This window comes from Eumetopias jubatus, unplaced genomic scaffold, assembly GCF_037043125.1.
Source record: "Eumetopias jubatus isolate StellerSeaLion01/CBP00866 unplaced genomic scaffold, mEumJub1_p1.0 scaffold_3, whole genome shotgun sequence".
NCBI lineage: Eukaryota > Metazoa > Chordata > Mammalia > Carnivora > Otariidae > Eumetopias > Eumetopias jubatus.
This window is the reverse complement of record NW_028274809.1, coordinates 185615757-185635366: the sequence shown is the minus strand read 5'-3', so window position 1 is coordinate 185635366 and position 19610 is coordinate 185615757. Positions and strand designations below refer to the sequence as shown.

The 19610-nt window shown below is 41.4% G+C and overlaps 1 protein-coding gene across 2 annotated transcripts in view; it reads right to left on the bottom strand.

Annotated features, from left to right (window-relative positions):
* Positions 1-6009: 6009 nt before the first annotated feature.
* ERCC5 (ERCC excision repair 5, endonuclease) overlaps positions 6010-19610 on the bottom strand; it is a 32485-nt gene continuing 18884 nt past the window's right edge. Inside the window, exons 9-15 of one of the 2 annotated variants that reach the window (XM_028112003.2) lie at positions 18454-18701; positions 15587-15706; positions 15207-15420; positions 14323-14467; positions 9648-9848; positions 8411-8495; positions 6010-6716 (exon numbers count right to left, since the gene is read on the bottom strand). In XM_028112003.2, coding sequence (XP_027967804.2) covers positions 6108-6716; positions 8411-8495; positions 9648-9848; positions 14323-14467; positions 15207-15420; positions 15587-15706; positions 18454-18701 — 1622 coding nt within the window. In that variant the 3' untranslated portion in view covers positions 6010-6107. The remainder of the gene's footprint in view (positions 6717-8410; positions 8496-9647; positions 9849-14322; positions 14468-15206; positions 15421-15586; positions 15707-18453; positions 18702-19610) is intronic. The other variant, XM_088021892.1, reaches the window with a different exon arrangement.

Here is a 19610-nt window from a genome sequence, read left to right as displayed (position 1 = left end):
TTCTTGAAAACTAGGCAAATAATACATTACAATATCAACTAGTAATAATTCAAAAGTGTGTGTTAAGTGCTTTTATATACCTAATAAAGCTGAAGTAACATCAAACATACCATAGAAAATTCTATTAAAATTTCATATATTAATCGTGATTTACGATAGACCCCCAAAACACAATCTATGCAGTACAAATCAAAATTTGGACAAAAGCTTCAGAGTCAGAAATTTTAAAAGCTACTGGAAGAAAAAAAGACATTACTTCACCAGAGACTACCTCAGCTATCACCAAGAAAGGCATCATCTTTATATTGACTGGTCGGATAGCAATCTTCACATTTAAGAGGTGATTAAAACATTGGGAGAAAATGAATTTCGTTCAGTGTAGTGAAAACCACAACATTAATCTAAAATAGCAATAGAGGCAAAGTTCACTTGTTTCTATCAGTACATCATTAGTAAGAACCCAATGTCTAATAGCCCAACCACCAAATGGTCTTTTGAGTAGCTTTCACTTTAAAGAACCCATACCATCTCAGCAAATATATTTAAAATTGAAGAAATTAAAGTATTTTGTGCCTCTCAAATAGAGCATATCATGTGAATAAGTTTAAACTAGCTGTTACTCCAACTTCGGGAAAAAACGATTTGATGTTTTACATCTCAGTTTTGGTTCATATTATAAATAATCACCGTACTCCCGTGAACTTATATAGCACTCCTTTCTTCCAAGGATCCCAGAACACCTTTCACAGCCACCACATTTTTCTTTGCAGTATGTCTCAATAAGTTAGAAGACAAATCATTTTCCCCTGCAGCTTACAGATGAAGAAAGCGTGAAGTTAAATAATGTCCCTGAGGTCACTGGCTAAACAACAGGAAACATGGTCACGCGTCTTGTTCCCAATTTAGTTCCTCTTCCATTTAAGGAAAAAAAAAAGCAGTCTTCCTTACACGTGTCTGCCTGAAGGTCAACGTTTATTAAATGTTAAGTCCGGACATGCCTAAACGGGTTAGCTGAGTCTCTGGAAGTTCAAAAAGTATCATCCACACAGCTTTTGTTTTGCTGGAGAGACCTCTGAGGGTGCTTGAAAGGCTAGCCCCGAAGCAAGCCTGCAGTTTCCTACTGTACACACTGGCAGCAAGTCCTCGCAGGAGGGTTTAGGATCCTGACAGCTGCAGCTTCCAAACCTCGGGGGTACAGCAATGAGGCTGGAATGCACGTAAATAAGGGGGCTGAAGAATAGGAATATTCCATGTGAGTGTCTCACGAACAGAACTAGAGCCAGTGAGTGAACATAAACCACTCCTACAAGCGAGTGAAGACTATTTGAGCAAAGTGACCCCTTTTTTTAACTTCGATGCCAAGAGTTATTTAGGACTCCACAGCTATGACGTCCAGTGAGACGGAGGCTGCATACTTTTTCTGTCACCTGTCTGGGTGTGAACAACATTTTTAGAATCAGAGAGCCGCACCAGAAAGTTAGAGAATGTGTGCATAGTGCTCTGGGCACAGGCATCAAATTGTAATTCCTTCCTACTAGGACTGAAGCGGAAAGCTGAGGGTGCCTGTTACCCATACAGTTGCACGTGAACATGCATGGCTGCATCTCAGAGCACGTATAAATCACCCTGGTCACTCAGAATGTCCTTAATAAGAAGTTACTATAGGTAACAAAATCGAGCAATATTGTAAAGTTACATAAACTTAGAGGAGTGTAGGTACAGCTTCTAAGAAATACTTTATACAAAGTTGACTTGAGGTCACGTTAATATATTGGATGGAACTAGCAGTCTGGGAGCCTAATTTTAAATTTGCTTGGGATTTGAGGCATTTACTTAATGTGTTTCTTGGCTTCCTTATCTATAAAACAGGGATATAAAAGGTACTCAATATATACTTGTGAGAGGAATATGGTAGGTAAAAAAAAAAAAATCTGCAAATTGCAAAATCCTAAACAATGAAAACTATTATTCATAGGCAGTTAATTCTGGGCAGAGGACATCCTCTTTTTTGGCTTTTTTTAAAATAAGAATAATCATTTGGTGAATAAAAATTACCTGTCTTTTTCAAGGAGTTATTTAAAAGATCATGAAACCTCAGTGCCAGATTTCTTAAGAGGCAGAATCCCTAAATTGATCATTTAAACTGACATGACAATGATTATTTCAGTTACACTGAACTGTTTGAAAAGTACATAGAGACCTCTGCCTCCACCTGTAAGTAGCTTATAGCACACCTCTGCTTCCAAGAACTAGGAAAGCAGATTACACACACACACACACACACACACGCTAGTGGTCAGGAAAGAACTGCCAAGGTAGCCAAGAATTCCATGTTTGTTTGTTTTTTTAAAGATTTTTATTTATTTATTTGACAGAGAGGGACAGCAAGAGGAGGAACACGAGCAGGGGGAGTGGGAGAGGGAGAAGCAGGCTTCCTGGCGAGCAGGGAGCCCGATGCGGGGCTCGATCCCAGGACCCTGGGATCATGACCTGAGCTGAAGGCAGATGCTTAACGACTGAGCCACCCAGGCGCCCCAAGAATTCCATGTTTTTGCTGATTATTGATAATAAAGAGGCTGAGAAGCCAAAGGGAAGACAAGGAAGGATGCCAGGAGAGCTTCCAGTGATCGATCACATAGAACTGGGAAGACAAAGAATAGTGTTGGGAGCTGGCAAGGCAGCCAGGAATTGGGAGCCCAAGATCCCAGGAAGCAAGAGAAATAAACCCCACACTCAGCACTGACCCTTCACTCAAGGCATTTACTCAATAAGCTGTTAGGGCAAGAGGCTAATTTTCCAAGCAAAGAGTAGCTGAAAGTAGAGCAAAGCTCACAATAAGAAACACCCCCGGTGTCAGTTGGTACCCCCGAAAAACTACTTTTTTAGTAATGGGGAGAAACTGGAAGACGGAGTCTTACAAAGACCGCAAGGCAGCCTTGAATTCACTAGGTCCTGCTTATAGTCAGGTGATGTTCCCCTCTGCCGCCTGCCAGAGTACCTTCCCGAGTCCTCTGCAGAGGAAGATCCACAACATCTACAATTCCTTATACACAATGTCCGGCATTCACTCCGAGTTTACTAATCATACCAAGAAACAGACAATAGAAACAAGCCCGGGCGCCTGGGTGGCTCAGTTGGTTAGGCGACTGCCTTCGGCTCAGGTCATGATCCTGGAGTCCCGGGATCGAGTCCCACATCGGGCTCCCTGCTCAGCGGGGAGTCTGCTTCTCCCTCTGACCCTCTTCCCTCTCGTGCTCTCTATCTCTCATTCTCTCTCTCAAATAAATGAATAAAATCTTTAAAAAAAAAAAAAAAAAAAAAACAAGCCCACAGGTAACCCAGATATTGGAATTGTTTAACACAGACTTTAAAGTAACTGTGATGAAGATATTCAAAGAATAGATGACAAGAATTACACCAAAGAACTAGGATCTATAAAAATTAGTCAAGAAAATAGGACTGAAAATACAATACATGAAATAAAGAACTCAACAGATGAGTTTAACAGCAAAGGTAGAGAAAGCTGAAGAAAAGATTAGTAGGCTGAAAGATGATTTTATAGAAAAAGTATATATATGATGGTTGTCATCCTACATCATACCCATGTATACCAACTCACTTTGAATAGTGATAAATTTGCTTTGCTGCTGCTGGTTTTAAACAGGCAACCGAGGGGCACCTGGGTGGCTCAGTTGGTTAAGCGACTGCCTTCGGCTCAGGTCATGATCCTGGAGTCCCGGGATCGAGTCCCACATCGGGCTCCCTGCTCAGCAGGGAGTCTGCTTCTCCCTCTGACCCTTCCCCCTCTCATGCTCTATCTCATTCTCTCTCAAATAAATAAATCTTTAAAAAAAAATAATAAACAGGCAACCTATTTTGTAGGTAAAATTGCACCCTGAATTTCAAATTAAATTTGGGGGAAAAAGAAAGATTTGGGTACTTTCCTACTGGTTGGGTGAATTTGGTAAAGTTGGTAAGTATCTCCAAGCTTGTTTCTTCATTTGTAAAAGGATATGCCTTGGTCAGAGGGTTAACAGAAAAAAGGATAAATACCAAAATGTTCTATAAATACATTTACAGCTATAAGCTGTATATCCATTTTTCCTTTTCCTGGGTACATAGTCCAGGTAGAGATTACATTTCTGGGTATTTCTGAAGAATATGCTCAGGTCGATTCAACAGAATAAGTGATTTTTAACAAAGGACATTGTCCTTCCCAGGGCTTTGGTTCTTTCCTCTTCCAGCAGGTTGAAGTGCAGATAGAGCAGTGACCATTCAAGCAAGACAGCAGCCTAGGAGATGGCTGAACCTGGGACCCTGAATGACCTCATGGTGGACAGCTGCCTAACCAGCTCAGATTGGCCAGCCTGTTGAGTAGGAGATAAATCATGGTCCAGCTTATGTAGGCCATTGTATATGAAGATCTCTTTGCTATAGCAGCTTAGCCTTCACCCCAACTAGTGTAGTGCAAAACAAATGGAAATTATCTATGAAAGGAAGCAAAATTAAATTTTAACAAAAGTAGTACTTACAAACATATATGCAGAAAACTCCCAATCATAAGTAGCTTTCAGAAATGAAAATAATGTGAAAAAGTTAATGTCTCCCTACTCCATCCCCCGAAGAAAAGTGTTCTGCTTCAAATACCTCCAGAGAGAAGACGCATTAAAAAAAGATCTGAGTTTATTTACATGGAAGTCATTGTCGACTCTAGAAGAAAGCTGCTAGGGAAGACTGGAAGAATCAGAGGAGATATTTCTAATTAGGAAAGAATAAATAAAAAGGAAAAGCGCAGCTGTAGACCAACTATCTGAGAAGAAGGGCTGAAAAGTAAATATAAATTAAAGCCTTAAAAAAAGCGTCCAGTAGTCAGTACAAGGTTGTTGAAAGTTATCTGTATTTAGCATTCACTGGGGTAAAGATTTTCAATTATTTGAAGGCAGAGGGAAGAAAATCAGCAAAGACGGAAATACCAAAGCTGTCAGAAAAGATACAGACTTGGGTAGATGGTACCTCTGAAGGCCAAAGAACCCAGGCTCCAGGTAATGGACGACGCTCTCCTCAGACTGTTCACAACTAAGCAATCAGAACTCCGGGAGTTGCTGTTGTGAGAGTGGCGGCCGGAGCAATAATAAACTAACCGAGGCTAGGCCACTCAGAAGGAACGTCTCTGTTAACAATAACCAACCCCTGAAAGCCGCTCCTAAGGGAGGCCCACCTACACCGGTTTAACCACAGCCCTGAGCCCCTACAGCCATTTACACAGAAGTCAGCTCGTGACAACCAAAGTATTTTAAAAGACAAACATTACGGTACAGAGGTTCTGTGTTTGGTTAATGCTCACAGGGGAAATCACACACCCCATCTAGGTTTCCTAATTATCTTGCTATAAGTACGGCAAACATACTCTTCAAAGTATGTTGTAGCAGTGAGGTTCCCTCTCGCCACTCTTTTAAGTGGATCCTGAGGAAAAATGGGAAGTAGTTGGGGCGGGGCGGGGGGGGGGCAGGACTTCACATAGGTGTGGGAAATGGCCACTGTTATGGAATTAAGAAATACGGATATATTCCTTCTCATCTGGGTCAGAAAGTCAAAGGAAATGCTGACTGACAGTGACTACTGATCAACAGAAATCCTTTCCCCTGGGCGCCTGGGTGGCTCAGTCCTTAAGGGTCTGCCTTCAGCTCAGGTCAGGTGAGCCCTGCATCGGGCTCCCTGCTCCACGGGAAGCCTGCTTCTCCCTCTCCCACTCCCCCTGCTTGTGTTCCCCCTCTCGCTGTGCCTCTCTCTGTCAAATAAATAAATAAATCTTTAAAAAAGAAAAGAAATCCTTTCTTTTTGTAATGCTGTAGGAAAGCATCAAACATTGTATGATAATAGAAACATGAGCAAAGACTGTGAATACAAGGAAATAGTCAATGACATGTAAAACACTAGAAAAGTGTAACATGTCAGAAAAATAAATGTCAAGTTGTGCATCCATATTTAAAAAAAAACACAATACAAAAATTGTGCGCATACTTTTAATTGTGTTATTTCCTCACAACAAATTCATTACAAAATGTTAAGTTGTGCCCGATGAGGGAGAACAAATGGGCTTAAATTAATTAGGTTGTTCTCTTCCTTCCTCTTGTACCTCTCCGTTTCCCCCTTCTCCTCCCAAACACAGATCTGGCGGTCACCAGCACTGGCACGGGGCCCTGTCTGTCATCATCACTAGAGCTGCTGCTGGTCACGCCCTGGTCGCTGGCGGGAGCTGGGGTCGCTGCGCTCTGCAAACCCGGGCTCAGCAAACCCGGGCGGCGGCCAGGTGACTCCGGGGCTGCTCTCTCCTGCTGCACGGTCACTGAAGACACACACACAGCGTCCTCACCTGAAGAGGTCCCAGATGACGGCGGCGAGAGGCAGGCCCCCCCCAAAAACCCGCCACATTTACTCTCTCGCTTAGAGTCAGAAAGCCTCTTTCTTTTCAGGCTTGATGACTCTTTCCATTTATTTGCTAGGCTTCTCTTCTGGGTGTTTCCTTCTGCCTTATCAGGGAACTCAAAGTCGTTTTCCATGGCAACGGACACTGCTTCTATTTCGCTGGCTGTGGCTTCTCTCTCTTTTCTCAGCATACAAGTCACAGCTCTGTTCAGTCTCTGGCTCCTAATACCCTTAGCATCTTGTCTCTCCTGTTGAGCTAATCTAAAGAAAGAATCAATTCGGAGCTGCGTCTAAAAAAATGAAATGAAATGATTAAAAAAAAAAAAATTTCAGGCAAGTCAGTCAACTTTCTGAAGCAAATCAAAGAGCTCCACCTTGGTCACTGGCTTTGGATGACTCTTTCAGAGAAGGTGCCTTCCTTACCTCTCAAAAGCCAAATCTCTCCCTCAGGATTTACTGAGAGTAAATTTTATTTTCTAGATCACACTTGAAGCAGTCCTCACCACCTGTCACCTAAGCCCTCCGTCCACATCTCCAATAAGAACCCCCTTCCCAGGCACTCAGAGAGAGTCAGGTGTTTTTCAGTAGCCAAATATGCCAACTTCTTTTGGAGTACCACAGTTTCGTGCGGTCTGTGTCTAAATTCCACTCCTCCCTTCTCTTCAAAACATGGTCATTGTGCAGTTCGTTGAGGAGGCAACCCACACTGCATACTGGGAAACGGTCATGGCCTTTGTTTAGCAAATCCACATTTGGCAAGACATTATTAAAATAATAGTTGCCTGTGGAGAAAGTTTTATGCCTAACGTTCATCACAGCATTATTTATGAAAACCTGAAAATCAAGGGTCCACTAAGTGCGCTGAACCCATAAGTGAAACCTCTTTGATGCAAGGTAATCTGGTCGTTTGAAATTATGAAAACCATGCAATATACAGAAAAAATCTTATGTTAATAAGTATGAGGGGGAGTTATATAGATCAAATTGCATTTATGTATGATAACAAATATATGTGCAAAGGAGGGGGGAGAGGAAAAGAAAATAAACCTATATGTTAGTATCTGTCAGAGAAAGTAAATAATGGATCATTTTAATTCACTTTTTTCTAATTTTGGGGAAATAAATTTATATAACTTCTATAATGTAAAGGAAGAAACATATTACAACACAATGTACCTGAAATTAAGGAGTAATCATCACAAAGCCGACACGCTTTCCTTGGCTGTTGGCATACAATGGCTCCATTACAGAAAGTCATCACATAAGCAAGGGAGACGCTTTTCAGAAAGGCCGTCCACCTCAGTTTTATTTATGTTGTTTCTAAATTAACCAAACCTAACGACAATAGATTTAAATACATGTACTTTCTAGGATATGGTCTCACTACTAAGTGGTTTACCTGTACATATATTTTGGAGGTTGTTCCTGGGGTGAGAACAATCTTCTGTATGGGTGGGAATATACTCACAGATAAAGCGAGACACGATGACCTACACCCACCCCACGAGAGAACTGAGAGCCATACAAAGGCCTCATCTCAAAAATCTCTCCTGCCAACATGCCATAGTGATGATGACTCATTTATAGAATGAAGGAGCATTTGTACTCGAAGAGAATTCAATGATCAGGATTTGCTTTGGACTGGACACTTCCCAGAATTTTTTTAAATGAAAATAGCTCTGAAAAACTAAAATATTCAAGCATAAACATCTCAGTATGCAATCCATTATTAGCCTGGTTTTTTCAAAGGCAGAATGAACATGCACAGACACGGAAGTCCAGCCCTAAGAGTGAAATTGAGAAATGAAGACAAAGTGCAGTTTTCCCTTTTTCTGTTTTCTTCTGTTCTCTTATCTAAAGTGTAATATTTTTGTATGTTACATGCTCTAAAATAAAAGAGTAACGGGTCTTTAATAGCTGCTACTGGCAGCCTTTCTTGGTTCACTCCTCACCCTGAAGTTAGGAAAAGAGCTGCCATGATTACCTGCTGGGCGTTCAGTTGCTTTAATACTGGAAACAGAGACTCGTCTGTCTTCGTCCTGTTCCACCCAAAATAACGCTGACAAAATATGCAGGCAGTTAAGGCTTCTACATGTTTTTAAAGATATTTAAACAAGTGATAAATAAAAAGGTGCAAAGAACTCACCTGTAATCCCATTCCCAGTATCTCTAAAGATTTTCATATTTATAAAGAATAAAGTGGTAAGAGAACAAATGACAAAACAAACTACTGCAACATAATCATGTGGCATGTCTCCTGTTCAATGTCCTCTAAGAGAAAACATACCCAACTCTCATTTTAGGACATCAAAGACTCGTTACTCTGAAAAAAGGTTAACCATTTAGAATAAAAACAAGTTTCAGATATCATACATATTTCTTTGAGAGAAAAAAACTGTAGTTAGACTAATACTATTGCAAACATTTAAGCATCTATCCAAATGATGATTTAAATATGTAAAAAGGAACATATAAATAAGAATGAATAAAACTAATCATCTTTTCTATTCTTTCAGAATGAATAATAATTATGTGGTTGTACCTTGAATGTTTATCACTACCTCTTTCAAATAAAGATCCTCTTCACTCTAAAGAGATTGTTCATAATAGCTAAAACATGGAAGCAACCCAAGTATCCACCAACAGATGAATGGATAAGCAAAATGTGGCATATCCACACAATGGAATGTTATTCAGCCTTAAAAAGAAAGGACATTCTGACACGTGGTACAGCATGGATGAGCCTTGATGACACTGTGCTCAGTGAAATAAGCCAGACACGAAAGGACCAATACTGAATGATTCCACTTGTATGAAGTACTCAAGTCCTCAAAACCCTGAAGACAGAAAGTAGACTTGGTGGTCACCAGGGTCCGAAGGGAGGAGATGGGGAGTTGTTGTTAATGGGTCTAGAGCTTCAGTTCTTTTCGGATGAAAAGAATGGGGATGGATGTGGTGACTGGTGATTGTTGCCCAACGATATGAATGTATTTAATGCCATTGAATGGTATGCTTCAAGTGTTAAGATGATAAATTTTGTTATGTACATTTTACCACCAAAAAAACAAAAACAAAACAAAAACAAAAAAACCTAAGGAAAGAGAAAAAGGAGCATCTTAAACAAAGTATTAAGAAAAAGCTGATCCAAGTGTTCCCTCCAACTCAAAGGAAAACATATATTTGGCTCAGTGCTCCTTTAGGTCGAAGGGGTAAAAGGATACTCTCTAATTTTGTCCAGATCCGGCGTCCCCCACAGAAATGACCCCCTGGACTCGTCCACCACAGGTTTGAGGTAAGCATCTGCAACGGCTGGGTTGGGAAAGCCAGGTGTGAGCTGCAGCTTGCGCAATTTTTTTTTCACTTTGGTGTCATATGGGTTGGGTCTTATCTTCTTACTTTTTTGAGCTTCATGCCACCACTCTCTACAAGGCAAAGGAGACAAGATTTCATGACATTATAGTGGATGCACTGCAGATAAAGGGCTATGCTTAGAAGATGTAAACTCAAGCCCCAGAACAAATTCCATGAGCCACAGAGGAACCATGGCAAACACTGACTGCAAGCTTACTCTGTGCCTGGCACCATGTCAGTGGTCATATATGCCGCTCGTCACCAGAGCACAGTCCTACCTACCACTGTCATCACCCCACAGAGGAAGAAACCGACCCCAAGCACAAGTCAGTACCTGCTCAAGACTTCACAGGGGGCACTGGTGCAGTCAGACCCTGAGAATCGCCCGTCAGGGCCCACAACTTCTCTGGGGCTCTTTCTCAGCAGGAAAATGAGGTCACATATCTGTATCATTTACTTCAAATCAACTACAATAACAGACCCAAGAATATTTAATAATACGTAAAAATGCCAAGAACAGGTTACATCTCAAAAATGCAGAACATGACTCTATAGAAAGTAGAACCTCAATTTTGGAGAAAATGCATATATGTGAAGAAAGGAAACATATACAAGGCAATTTAAAATAATAAAAGCAATGACAACTATTATTTTACTGTGTTAGGCAAGGTTCTAAGCAAGGATACAGCTGTTCATTTTCTTCTTTATATTTCATTCCTTTTTCAGTTTTTCCATTGTGATCAGAAATTACTATGGCAAGTTAAAGACAGCCCCACACCCTTTGCTTCTCCTCCCATCCAGAAGTGGGGCATGTCCCCTCCCTGAGCCGGGTGGGCTCTGTGACGGAGGAAGGGACGCTGTACCAGGTCTTCAGAGCCTGCTGTTTCCACATCTGGACCCTTAAGATATCTGCCTCGGAAGCAGCTGACATGCTGTGTGAGGAAGCTCCAGATGGAGGGGATCCAGATGGAGGGGATCCAGATGGAGGGCGTCCAGATGGAGGGGGTCCGAGGCCCCGGCCCACAGTTCTGGCTGAGCTCCCGGCCAACATCAGCACCACTGGCCAGACACATGGCTCCCTCACCAGCGGATCCTCTAGCCCAGCTGAGCTGCCCCCTGACACACACAGAGCCCAACAAGACATGCCCACACAGCCTCACCAAACTGCAGATCCATGGGCAAAAATCAATGACTGTTGGAAGCCACTGAGGTTTAAAGTATTTTACAACGTGGCAAGGGACAACCGGAAAAATTTATACAATTAGGAAGAATGAATGGCATAAAGTTAAAAGCAAAGAAAACCCTCACCAATCTACACATTCAATGAAACATTAAAAAAAAAAAAAAAAAAAACACTCTCTGTTGTGTTGCACTGCTTCCCATCCTTGCCAGGTGGGACATGGGACTCTGATCTGCTCTCAGCCAGTGCCTCATTTCACCAGTGCAGGAGTGCCGCCTAGCATTACAAAAGACTAACTGCAGTCTTCACTGCAGCATCAAAAGGCAAAAAGGAACTAAGATCTGTCTTCATCAGTTTTACAATACCATTTCCAGGAGTGCACTAAGAGAACACCTATAATTCTCGCCTATTCTCTTTTGAATTTCCATCTTTGAGATAAGGAATCAGGATTGTCAGCGAGGTTGAGCAGCACAACATGCCGAGCATTCATCCCACTGAGAGAATCTCCCCCTCCTTAAAGCAGGAGGGCCGGGCACTGCCATAAAGATGAAAGATGGCCTCCGCCAGTCAGCTGAACTGTGGGGAACACGGCAGGGAGTGGGAGCGACTGTGCTAGGATGGAAGGATCTGTGCCCGGGCCAGGTTGGTGGGGGTGACTGCCGTTCTCTGTCCCTGCTCTTCCAGGGACATCTGGGCATTTGGGCCCAGTGTGTTCAGATCTCATTTCCCCCCAGGAGAACCAAAAATGTTCAGTGAAATCTCCCCTAATTTAAATGTTGGTAGCCGGGACACCTGGGTGGCTCAGTCGTTAAGGGTCTGCCTTCAGTTCAGATCATGATCCCAGGTCCCTGGGATCGAGTCCTGTGTCGGGCTCCTTGCTCAGCGGGGAGTCTGCTTCTCCCTCTGCCTGCCGCTCCCCCTGCTTGTGTACTCGCTCTCTCTCTCTCTCTCTAATAAATAAATAATAAAATCTTAAAAAAAAAACATATCCCTTCTTATGGGGCGCCTGGGTGGCTCAGTCATTAAGTGTCTGCCTTCGGCTCAGGTCATGATCCCAGGGTCCTGGGATGGAGCCCCGCATCAGGCTCTCTGCTCAATGGGAAGCCTCCTTCTCCCTCTTCCACTCCCCCTGCTTGTGCTCCCTCTCTCACTGTGTCTCTCTCTGTCAAATAAATGAATAAAATAAAAATAAATTCTTCTTTAAAAAAATAAATAAATGTTGGTAGCCAATTCACAATGAAGGCTCCACAAAAGAGGGCACTGTGTAGGCCTAACCAAACAGCTAGGCTGATTTCAGTGGGCAGGCCCAGAGTAGCTCCACCTTAAAGGGGGGTGATGAGCTGGAGTCTGGTTAGGGGAAAGGGAAAGCAGAAAAGAAAGCAAGGCAACACTCTCAATTTCACTGCTCTTCCACCTCTCCTCAGGCTCTCTAACTGCATCTGTCTTCACGTCCCCGAGCCAGGAACAGCTCCGGCTGTTCCTCTCTGCCAGCCACCAGCTGGACAACCAGAGCAGAAATGGCTAAAATGTAAACCACCCAACTAACGAGAGAAAAGAAATATGGCATAAATAGGCATTCACTACTCTATCAGAAATGCAAATTTTCAACAAACAAAAAAATTCAGGATAGCAAATTAAAAATCTAAATACCATTTTTACTTATCCTATAATAATCAGATAAGAACCCAACAATATGTCTCTGAAGGCACTCAAATCACGTTTGTTCAGACTTTAAAAAAAAAGAAATAACAATAGGCATGTGATTAATTAATCACAATACATCAGAAGACTACTATGGAGTCATTAAAAACTGTTACTCATCTATACATTGTTGACAGTATGCCTTGTTCTATCACCAAATGAGTTATAGGTTAACATAAAAAGAAACAATACACACTTGTATGACTACAGATATATATATATAAAATGTCTGAGTACACTGCGCACAGAAAAGTCTAAAATTATATAAACCAAAATGTTAACTGTAACCATCTTTTTAATTCATATTTCATAATTTTTCTATTACTATTTGTAAAGTTATTTGTAGTTTTTCAAGTTATTTAAATACCATGACCTATGAGCTACCCAATAACTTACTGCCAGTATATTATTTCCTCAATAATATGGAAATCATGAGGAGAGATACAAAGAAAGTGTAAAATAAATACACTGGTACATGTGCTACAGCTAGAGAAGAGCAAACATTAAAACGACTTCTGCATTTAAGTTTTAATTTTTAATCACTGATTCTTAGACCAGAACATCAGAATTTTTCAGACACAGGAGATACAACTGGAAAGAACTCCAAAGAACCATTAAATCAACTCCTACCAAATAGTATCTCATGACAAGTTGGTGGTTAGAAATGCCATCACAACCTTGTGAATAGACTAAAAACCACTGAACTGTGAAATTTATGGTATGTGACTTATAGTCCAATTTTTTTAAATGCCATTGAGGACCAACCTTAAGAAGGAACTCCTTTCACAGACATCCTCCTCAATACCACTGTCCCAGAAACTCCATAAAGTGTACCCCAAAGGCAGCACAATGGTGGGTTCTGGGTGGAATGCACCACCATCACTAAACACATCAGAGTACACGCAGCAAGAAATGGGACAGCAGGGCCCGAGGTAAAGCTCTCAACATTGTACTTCCATGCCACTCTGAACCTCTTTCAGAGCACTCGACACAGGGAAGTGCAGGGACGTGTTTGCTTCTGTCCCCCCAAGAGCGTGGAGCTCCTTGAGAGCACAGCCTACGGCTTAGTCAACTAGGGAAAGCGGAGAAGAAGTCTACCCCAGCCTAGCAGGGCATCTGACACAAGAGCAACCACTCAATCCGTATCTGAATGAATGAAATGGGAATTTCTACTTGCCTATGGAATCCCACAGACCTGGCTATGTAGCCCCTTGAACTAGGATAAGTCTGGTGCCTCTAAAAAAATTGTCTCTGATTTCACTGAAGTCTAGAAAGGGAAAACAAATTTGGTAACCCAATCAATTCCGGTGATTTGTGACACTTCATGATACAAATAATAGTTCTGTTTGTTAAATTGGGTTGTTTTTTTTTTTAAGACTTATTTATTTGAGAGAAAGAGAGCAAGAGAAAGAGAGAGAGCAACAGAGAGTGTGTGCATGCCTGCGCAGGGGAGAAGAGCAGAGGGAGAAGAGAATCCCAAGCAGACTCCATGCTGAGCACTGAGCGCTGAGCGCAAAGCCCAACGTGGACTTGATCCCAGAAACCCGAGGCCATGACCTGAGCCAAAACCAAGAGTCAGATGCTTAACCAACTGCGCCACCCAGGCACCCTAAATCAGATATTTACATAAACATTTTAATTAAAGAAATTAAGAAAGAACTTACGAGAATTTTAGGAGAGGCTCCAGGCCATGTCCAGGGAATTCATTGAGAATTTCCATGGCTGTAACACAACCTACAGTTGGTATTCCTTCTGTATAATCACTTCCAAGCAAATAGGCCAAATTTATTAATTTGTTCCGGTCTAATCCTATAAAAGTAAAAACATTTTATATTTTTTAAATTTTTATTAGAACACACCAAGCAAGATTCTGCCTCCGGGCCTTTACTCTCTAGGCCCTTTGTCTGACATGCTCATCCTTAAGGTATGTACCACACTCACTACCTCTTTTCTTCAGGCCCTAGCCCAAAAGTGACCTATTAGTAAAGCCTTTCCTGACCACAGCTCTATATACAACAGCACATGCTCTTCCTGTGACTGCAGGTCACCCTCTCCTCTTCTACAGCTTTGTTTTTCTACATGGATTATGTTTATTATCTGTTTCTCGTACTAGACTTGTATTCTCCACTGTTTCCCCACCGCCAAGAACAAAAATTGGCATACAGGAATCACTCGATATGTATTTGTTAGATGAATGGAAAAATGAAGAATCACTGCCAGAAACACTAACACGGGGCCATGGAGCTCACTGCCTCCCTTCTCTACCACCTTTGGTTTACTCCAGAGATCTCGGATAACCAGTTAAAGTCTAAGCAGGTCAGGTAATTAAAACTGCAGAAAATGCCTAAACATTACTAGAGTTTTAATTTCTTAATTCTAATTTAAAAATCCTATTCCTCTCTAGAAGCAAAAGATCATTTACATGAAAACTTGTAGAGACCCACCATTTCCTAATTAATACATCAAACTAGTTCCTTGGAAAGGAAAAAATTCATAATACAAATTCTAAAGGTAAATCTCAAAAAGTACTCATACTCTGAAGTCTTACCAAGTTGGTTGTGAAAGTCCACATACTGGTAATACTCTACAAACTTGTTTTTATTAAAAAAGTTTTTATAGACATGCCGTGCTCCGAAGAGCCAAATATCACTATCATCAGTGATTGTTCCAGAAGTCTGATCGGTCAGATCTAGGATGGCGCACTGTGCCTCTGCTTCCATGGGAGCCTCGATGTAGGGAATGCCAAACAGGCGAAGAAGTTCCTGGAGAGTTAGAGACATGCCGTGACCCCGGGGAAATGCGGGACTCGGCCTTGACCAGAAATGGGAGCAGTGCGCACACATTTCATCGAAGGCATCCCCTTGGGGAATCGCATTAAATAAAACCAGCGGGAGGAATTGCTAAAGGAGGCCTGGCTTGTACACCTACCTGGCTTTCCAGGAACATCTGCCCTGTCACGGTAGCAGCAATCCGTTCTTGCTGCTGTTTTTGTGCTTTCAATGAATTCTGCTGTGCTAACAGGCTGCTCTCCAGAGTTTCCAGTTCCTCCTGCAAAATAATTCTATCTGTAGATAATTATATTAATGATCCAATTAAACTCATTTGTTACAAAAAGCCTGCATTTAGTCTGACTAAATTACCAAATAAGCGTTCCTCCTTAGGAAGTTTCCCACTTGGATTTCTGAGCAGGTCTGTAATATCTTTAGAGTTCCCTCACTAAATCACCCATGTTTTAGTTTAAATAAATGGAATTTTTAAAAAACACAGAGTGAGGGGCGCCTAGGTGCCCCAGTCCATTAAGCGTCTGCCTTCGGCTCAGGTCATGATCCCGGGTCCTGGGATCGAGCCCCGCGTTGGAGCCTGCTTCTCCCTCTCCCACTCCCCTTGCTCGTGCTCACTCTCTCCTTCTGTCTAATAAATAAAATCTTAAAAACAACAACAACACAGTGTGAGATACCACTTCCCACCCACTAGGGTGACCAGAATCAAAAGGCCAGTATTAGTGTTGATGAGAATGTGGAAAAACTGGAACCCTTATACACTGTTGGTGGGAACGGTGCAGCCACCTTGGAAAACAGTCTGATGGGGCCTCAAAATGTTAAACACAGCTACCTGTGACCCAGCAATTCTGTTCCTAGGTGTACACCAAAGAGAAATGAAGATATACGTCCATCCCCAAAAAAAACCTGTACATAGATGTTAACAGCAGCATTATTCATAATAGCCAAAAAGCGTAAACAACCTAAATGTCCATCAAATGATAAATGAATAAAAGGTGGTTCATATCCATATGATGGAATACTATTTGGCAATAAAAAGAAAGAGTACTAACACATGCTACAACATGGACGGACCTTGGAAACATTCTGCTAAATGAAAGGAGCCAGAAACAAAAGACCACAGATTGTATGATCCCCTTTATATGAAATGTCCAGAAAAGACAAACCCATAGAGACACACAGATGAGTGGTCCCAGAGGTGGAGAGGAAGGGACAGGGAGTGACAGCTAATGGGTACAGGGCTGTTTCTGGGGGGGATGGAAATGTTCTAAAATTGTGATAGTTGTATAACTCTGCGAATTACACTAAAAATTATGAATTGTAAAAAATAAAATGTCAATTACTATACCCTCAAAAATATGAAATAATTGGAGATAAATCTGACAAAGGATGTGTAAGATTTGTACACTGAAAACTACAAAACACTGCTGAGAAAATTTTAAAAGATCTGAATAAATCAAGATATATCCCTTGCTCATGGATCAGAAGATAGAGTGTTGCTAAGATTTAACTCCCCCCCAAATCGATCTGTATATTCAATATGATCTCATCAAAACCTTAGGCATGTTTCATACAAATTGAGAAGCTAATTCTAAAATTCATATGGAAATGCACAGGATTTATAGAAGTGAAACAACTTTGAAAAAAACAAAGTTGGAAGATTCACACTCGCACTGCCTCGTTTCAAGAGTTACTGTAAAACTACAATTTGTGATGTGTTTTGAGTTGATTTTGCTATATCACACTCAGCACCAAAGTTTTTTTTTTTTTTCCTAGGGCCAGTGCAAAGACTCTCCTTTCTCCATCCAACGGCCTTTGTAGCATTGTTGAAAATTTGTTCTCCATATATGCATGGATCCATTTCTGTACTTTCTATATTATGTTCTATTGATCTATTTATCTTTATGCCAAGAGCAACCTGTCTTGATTACTGTTGTTTGCTTCTATTGCAGGACTCTATTCCGTTCTAGTGATCCATGTATCTATCCTTTAGCCAATATCATACTCTCCTGATTACTGTAGCTTCATAGGAAATCTTGATATCAGGTAGTATAAGTCCTCCAATTTTTTTTTTCGAAATTGTTTTGACTACTCTAGCTTCCTTGCTTTCCCGTATAAATTTTAAGAATCAGCTTGTTAATATCCATCATTGGGTTTTTATTGGAATTCTATGAATCTATGGATCAGCTTGGGGAGAACTGATATCTTAATAATATTGGGTCTTCCCATCCAAAACCACATCTATTTAGGTCTTCCCTGATTTCTATCATCAGTGTTTTGTAGTTTGAAATACGTATCTTTCACATATGTTGTAAGCTCTACAGGTAAGTGTTTTATGCTTTTAGGTGTTATTGTATGTGGTTCTTGCTGTGGACTGAATTGTGTTCCCCCAAAATTCATTGTTAAAGTCCTAACCCCATATGTGACTGCATCTGGAGATGGTGTCTTTGGGAGGTAATTAAGATTGGTGGCGCCTGGGTGACTCAGTCGTTAAGCGTCTGCCTTCGGCTCAGGTCACAGTCCCAGGGTCCTGGGATCCAGCCCTGCATCGGGCTCCCTGCTCTGCGGGAAGCCTGCTTCTCCCTCGCCCACTCCCCCTGCTTGTGTTCCCTCTCTCACCGTGTCTCTCTCTGTCAAATAAACAAAATCTTTAAAAAAAAAAAAAAAGGTAATTAAGGTTAAATAAGGTCATAAGGGTGGGGCCCTAATTTGATAGGACTGTAGCCTCTCCCCCGCTCCAGCCCCCTCCCCCACCCCACCCCCCTCTCTCCCCACCACGTGAGTACATGGCAAGAAGGCAGCCATCTGCAAGCCAGAGAGCTCTCACCAGGAACCAAATTAGCCTGCACCTTGATCTTAGATTTCCCAATCCCCAGAACTACAAAAAAATAGTTAAGAAGAAAAAAAGCATGCAAATATCTGATAAATGTTCATCCAGTAACTCCTTCAAGTTCAAAAGCTATTTAACTTGGCTCTTTCTTAGCCGTAAATTAAAACTCGATGTCATATTATTACCAAATTAATATCTTGCCATTCATTGAGTGAACTGTCTGCATCTTTTTCAGCTTCTTCATGTGGCTCAGTGTCCAAAGCCTCACTTCCAGAGTTGTATCTTAGGAGGCCCTCAGAGTCACAAGTGGCTTCTTCCTTCTTAGTTCCTATCAGTTCTTCTTCATCTTGTCTGGAGGGAGATTTAGAAGCTTCATGTAACTCAGCCTGAAGTTCATCATTACTAATTATACTCTGTACTTCGATGAAACTTCCTGTACCAAAATAACAAGGTCACTTTATTTACAAGTGAAACATTAAAATTATCCCAAAGTCATCAAGAGCATTCCAAAGTATCCTGCAAAATGTTTTACCCTGAAATGATCTGAATTTACTAGAAAACATGTAAGGCTAACATATTACTATTAAATAAATTTAATAATAAAAAATGAAGGGGGGAAATCAGAGGGGGAGGAGACTATGGACTCTGAGAAACAAACTCAGGGTTCTAGAGGGGAGGGGGTGGGGGGATGGGTTAGCCTGGTGATGGGTATTAAAGAGGGCACATTCTGCATGGAGCACTGGGTGTTATGCGCAAACAATGAATCATGGAACACTACATCAAAAACTAATGATGTAATGTATGGTGATTAACATAATATTTAAAAAAAGACTATGGAGTGAAAAATAAATTCTGTTGTTTGTAAACTATTAAAAAATGCCTGTAACTTCAAAATAAGCCTTATCCATTAGATAAACTGGCACTACCTTTGAAATTGGGAACCAGGCTTTCAAAGATTTGCATATAAGCTTTATACAGATATGCTAAGTTAACTAATGTTGTTTCAGAGTTCAAAAAGGAGAATTATCAGAGGATGTCAACAGTCATGTATGTTGTTATATGTTCTCATTTCACTATGGACATAGCAAAGAATAAAGCTGTGAATTAGTGGAAAGAATCCTGGAAAAGTACTCAGGAGAAATAGCTCTTCTCTTCCACCTTCCTTCCCTCCTCTCCTGTGTCTTGCCTTGTCTTTAAAAAGAAATGTGATTCCCTTCTTTTGCTTCAGGTGGAGGGGGATGGATTTCAGGATGCAATCAGGACAGAGTAGGCTGGAGACCTCAGAGTGGGGACTGGGGCCAAGGAGACAGCCAGGACCAAGGAGAACACCAATGGGACCAGG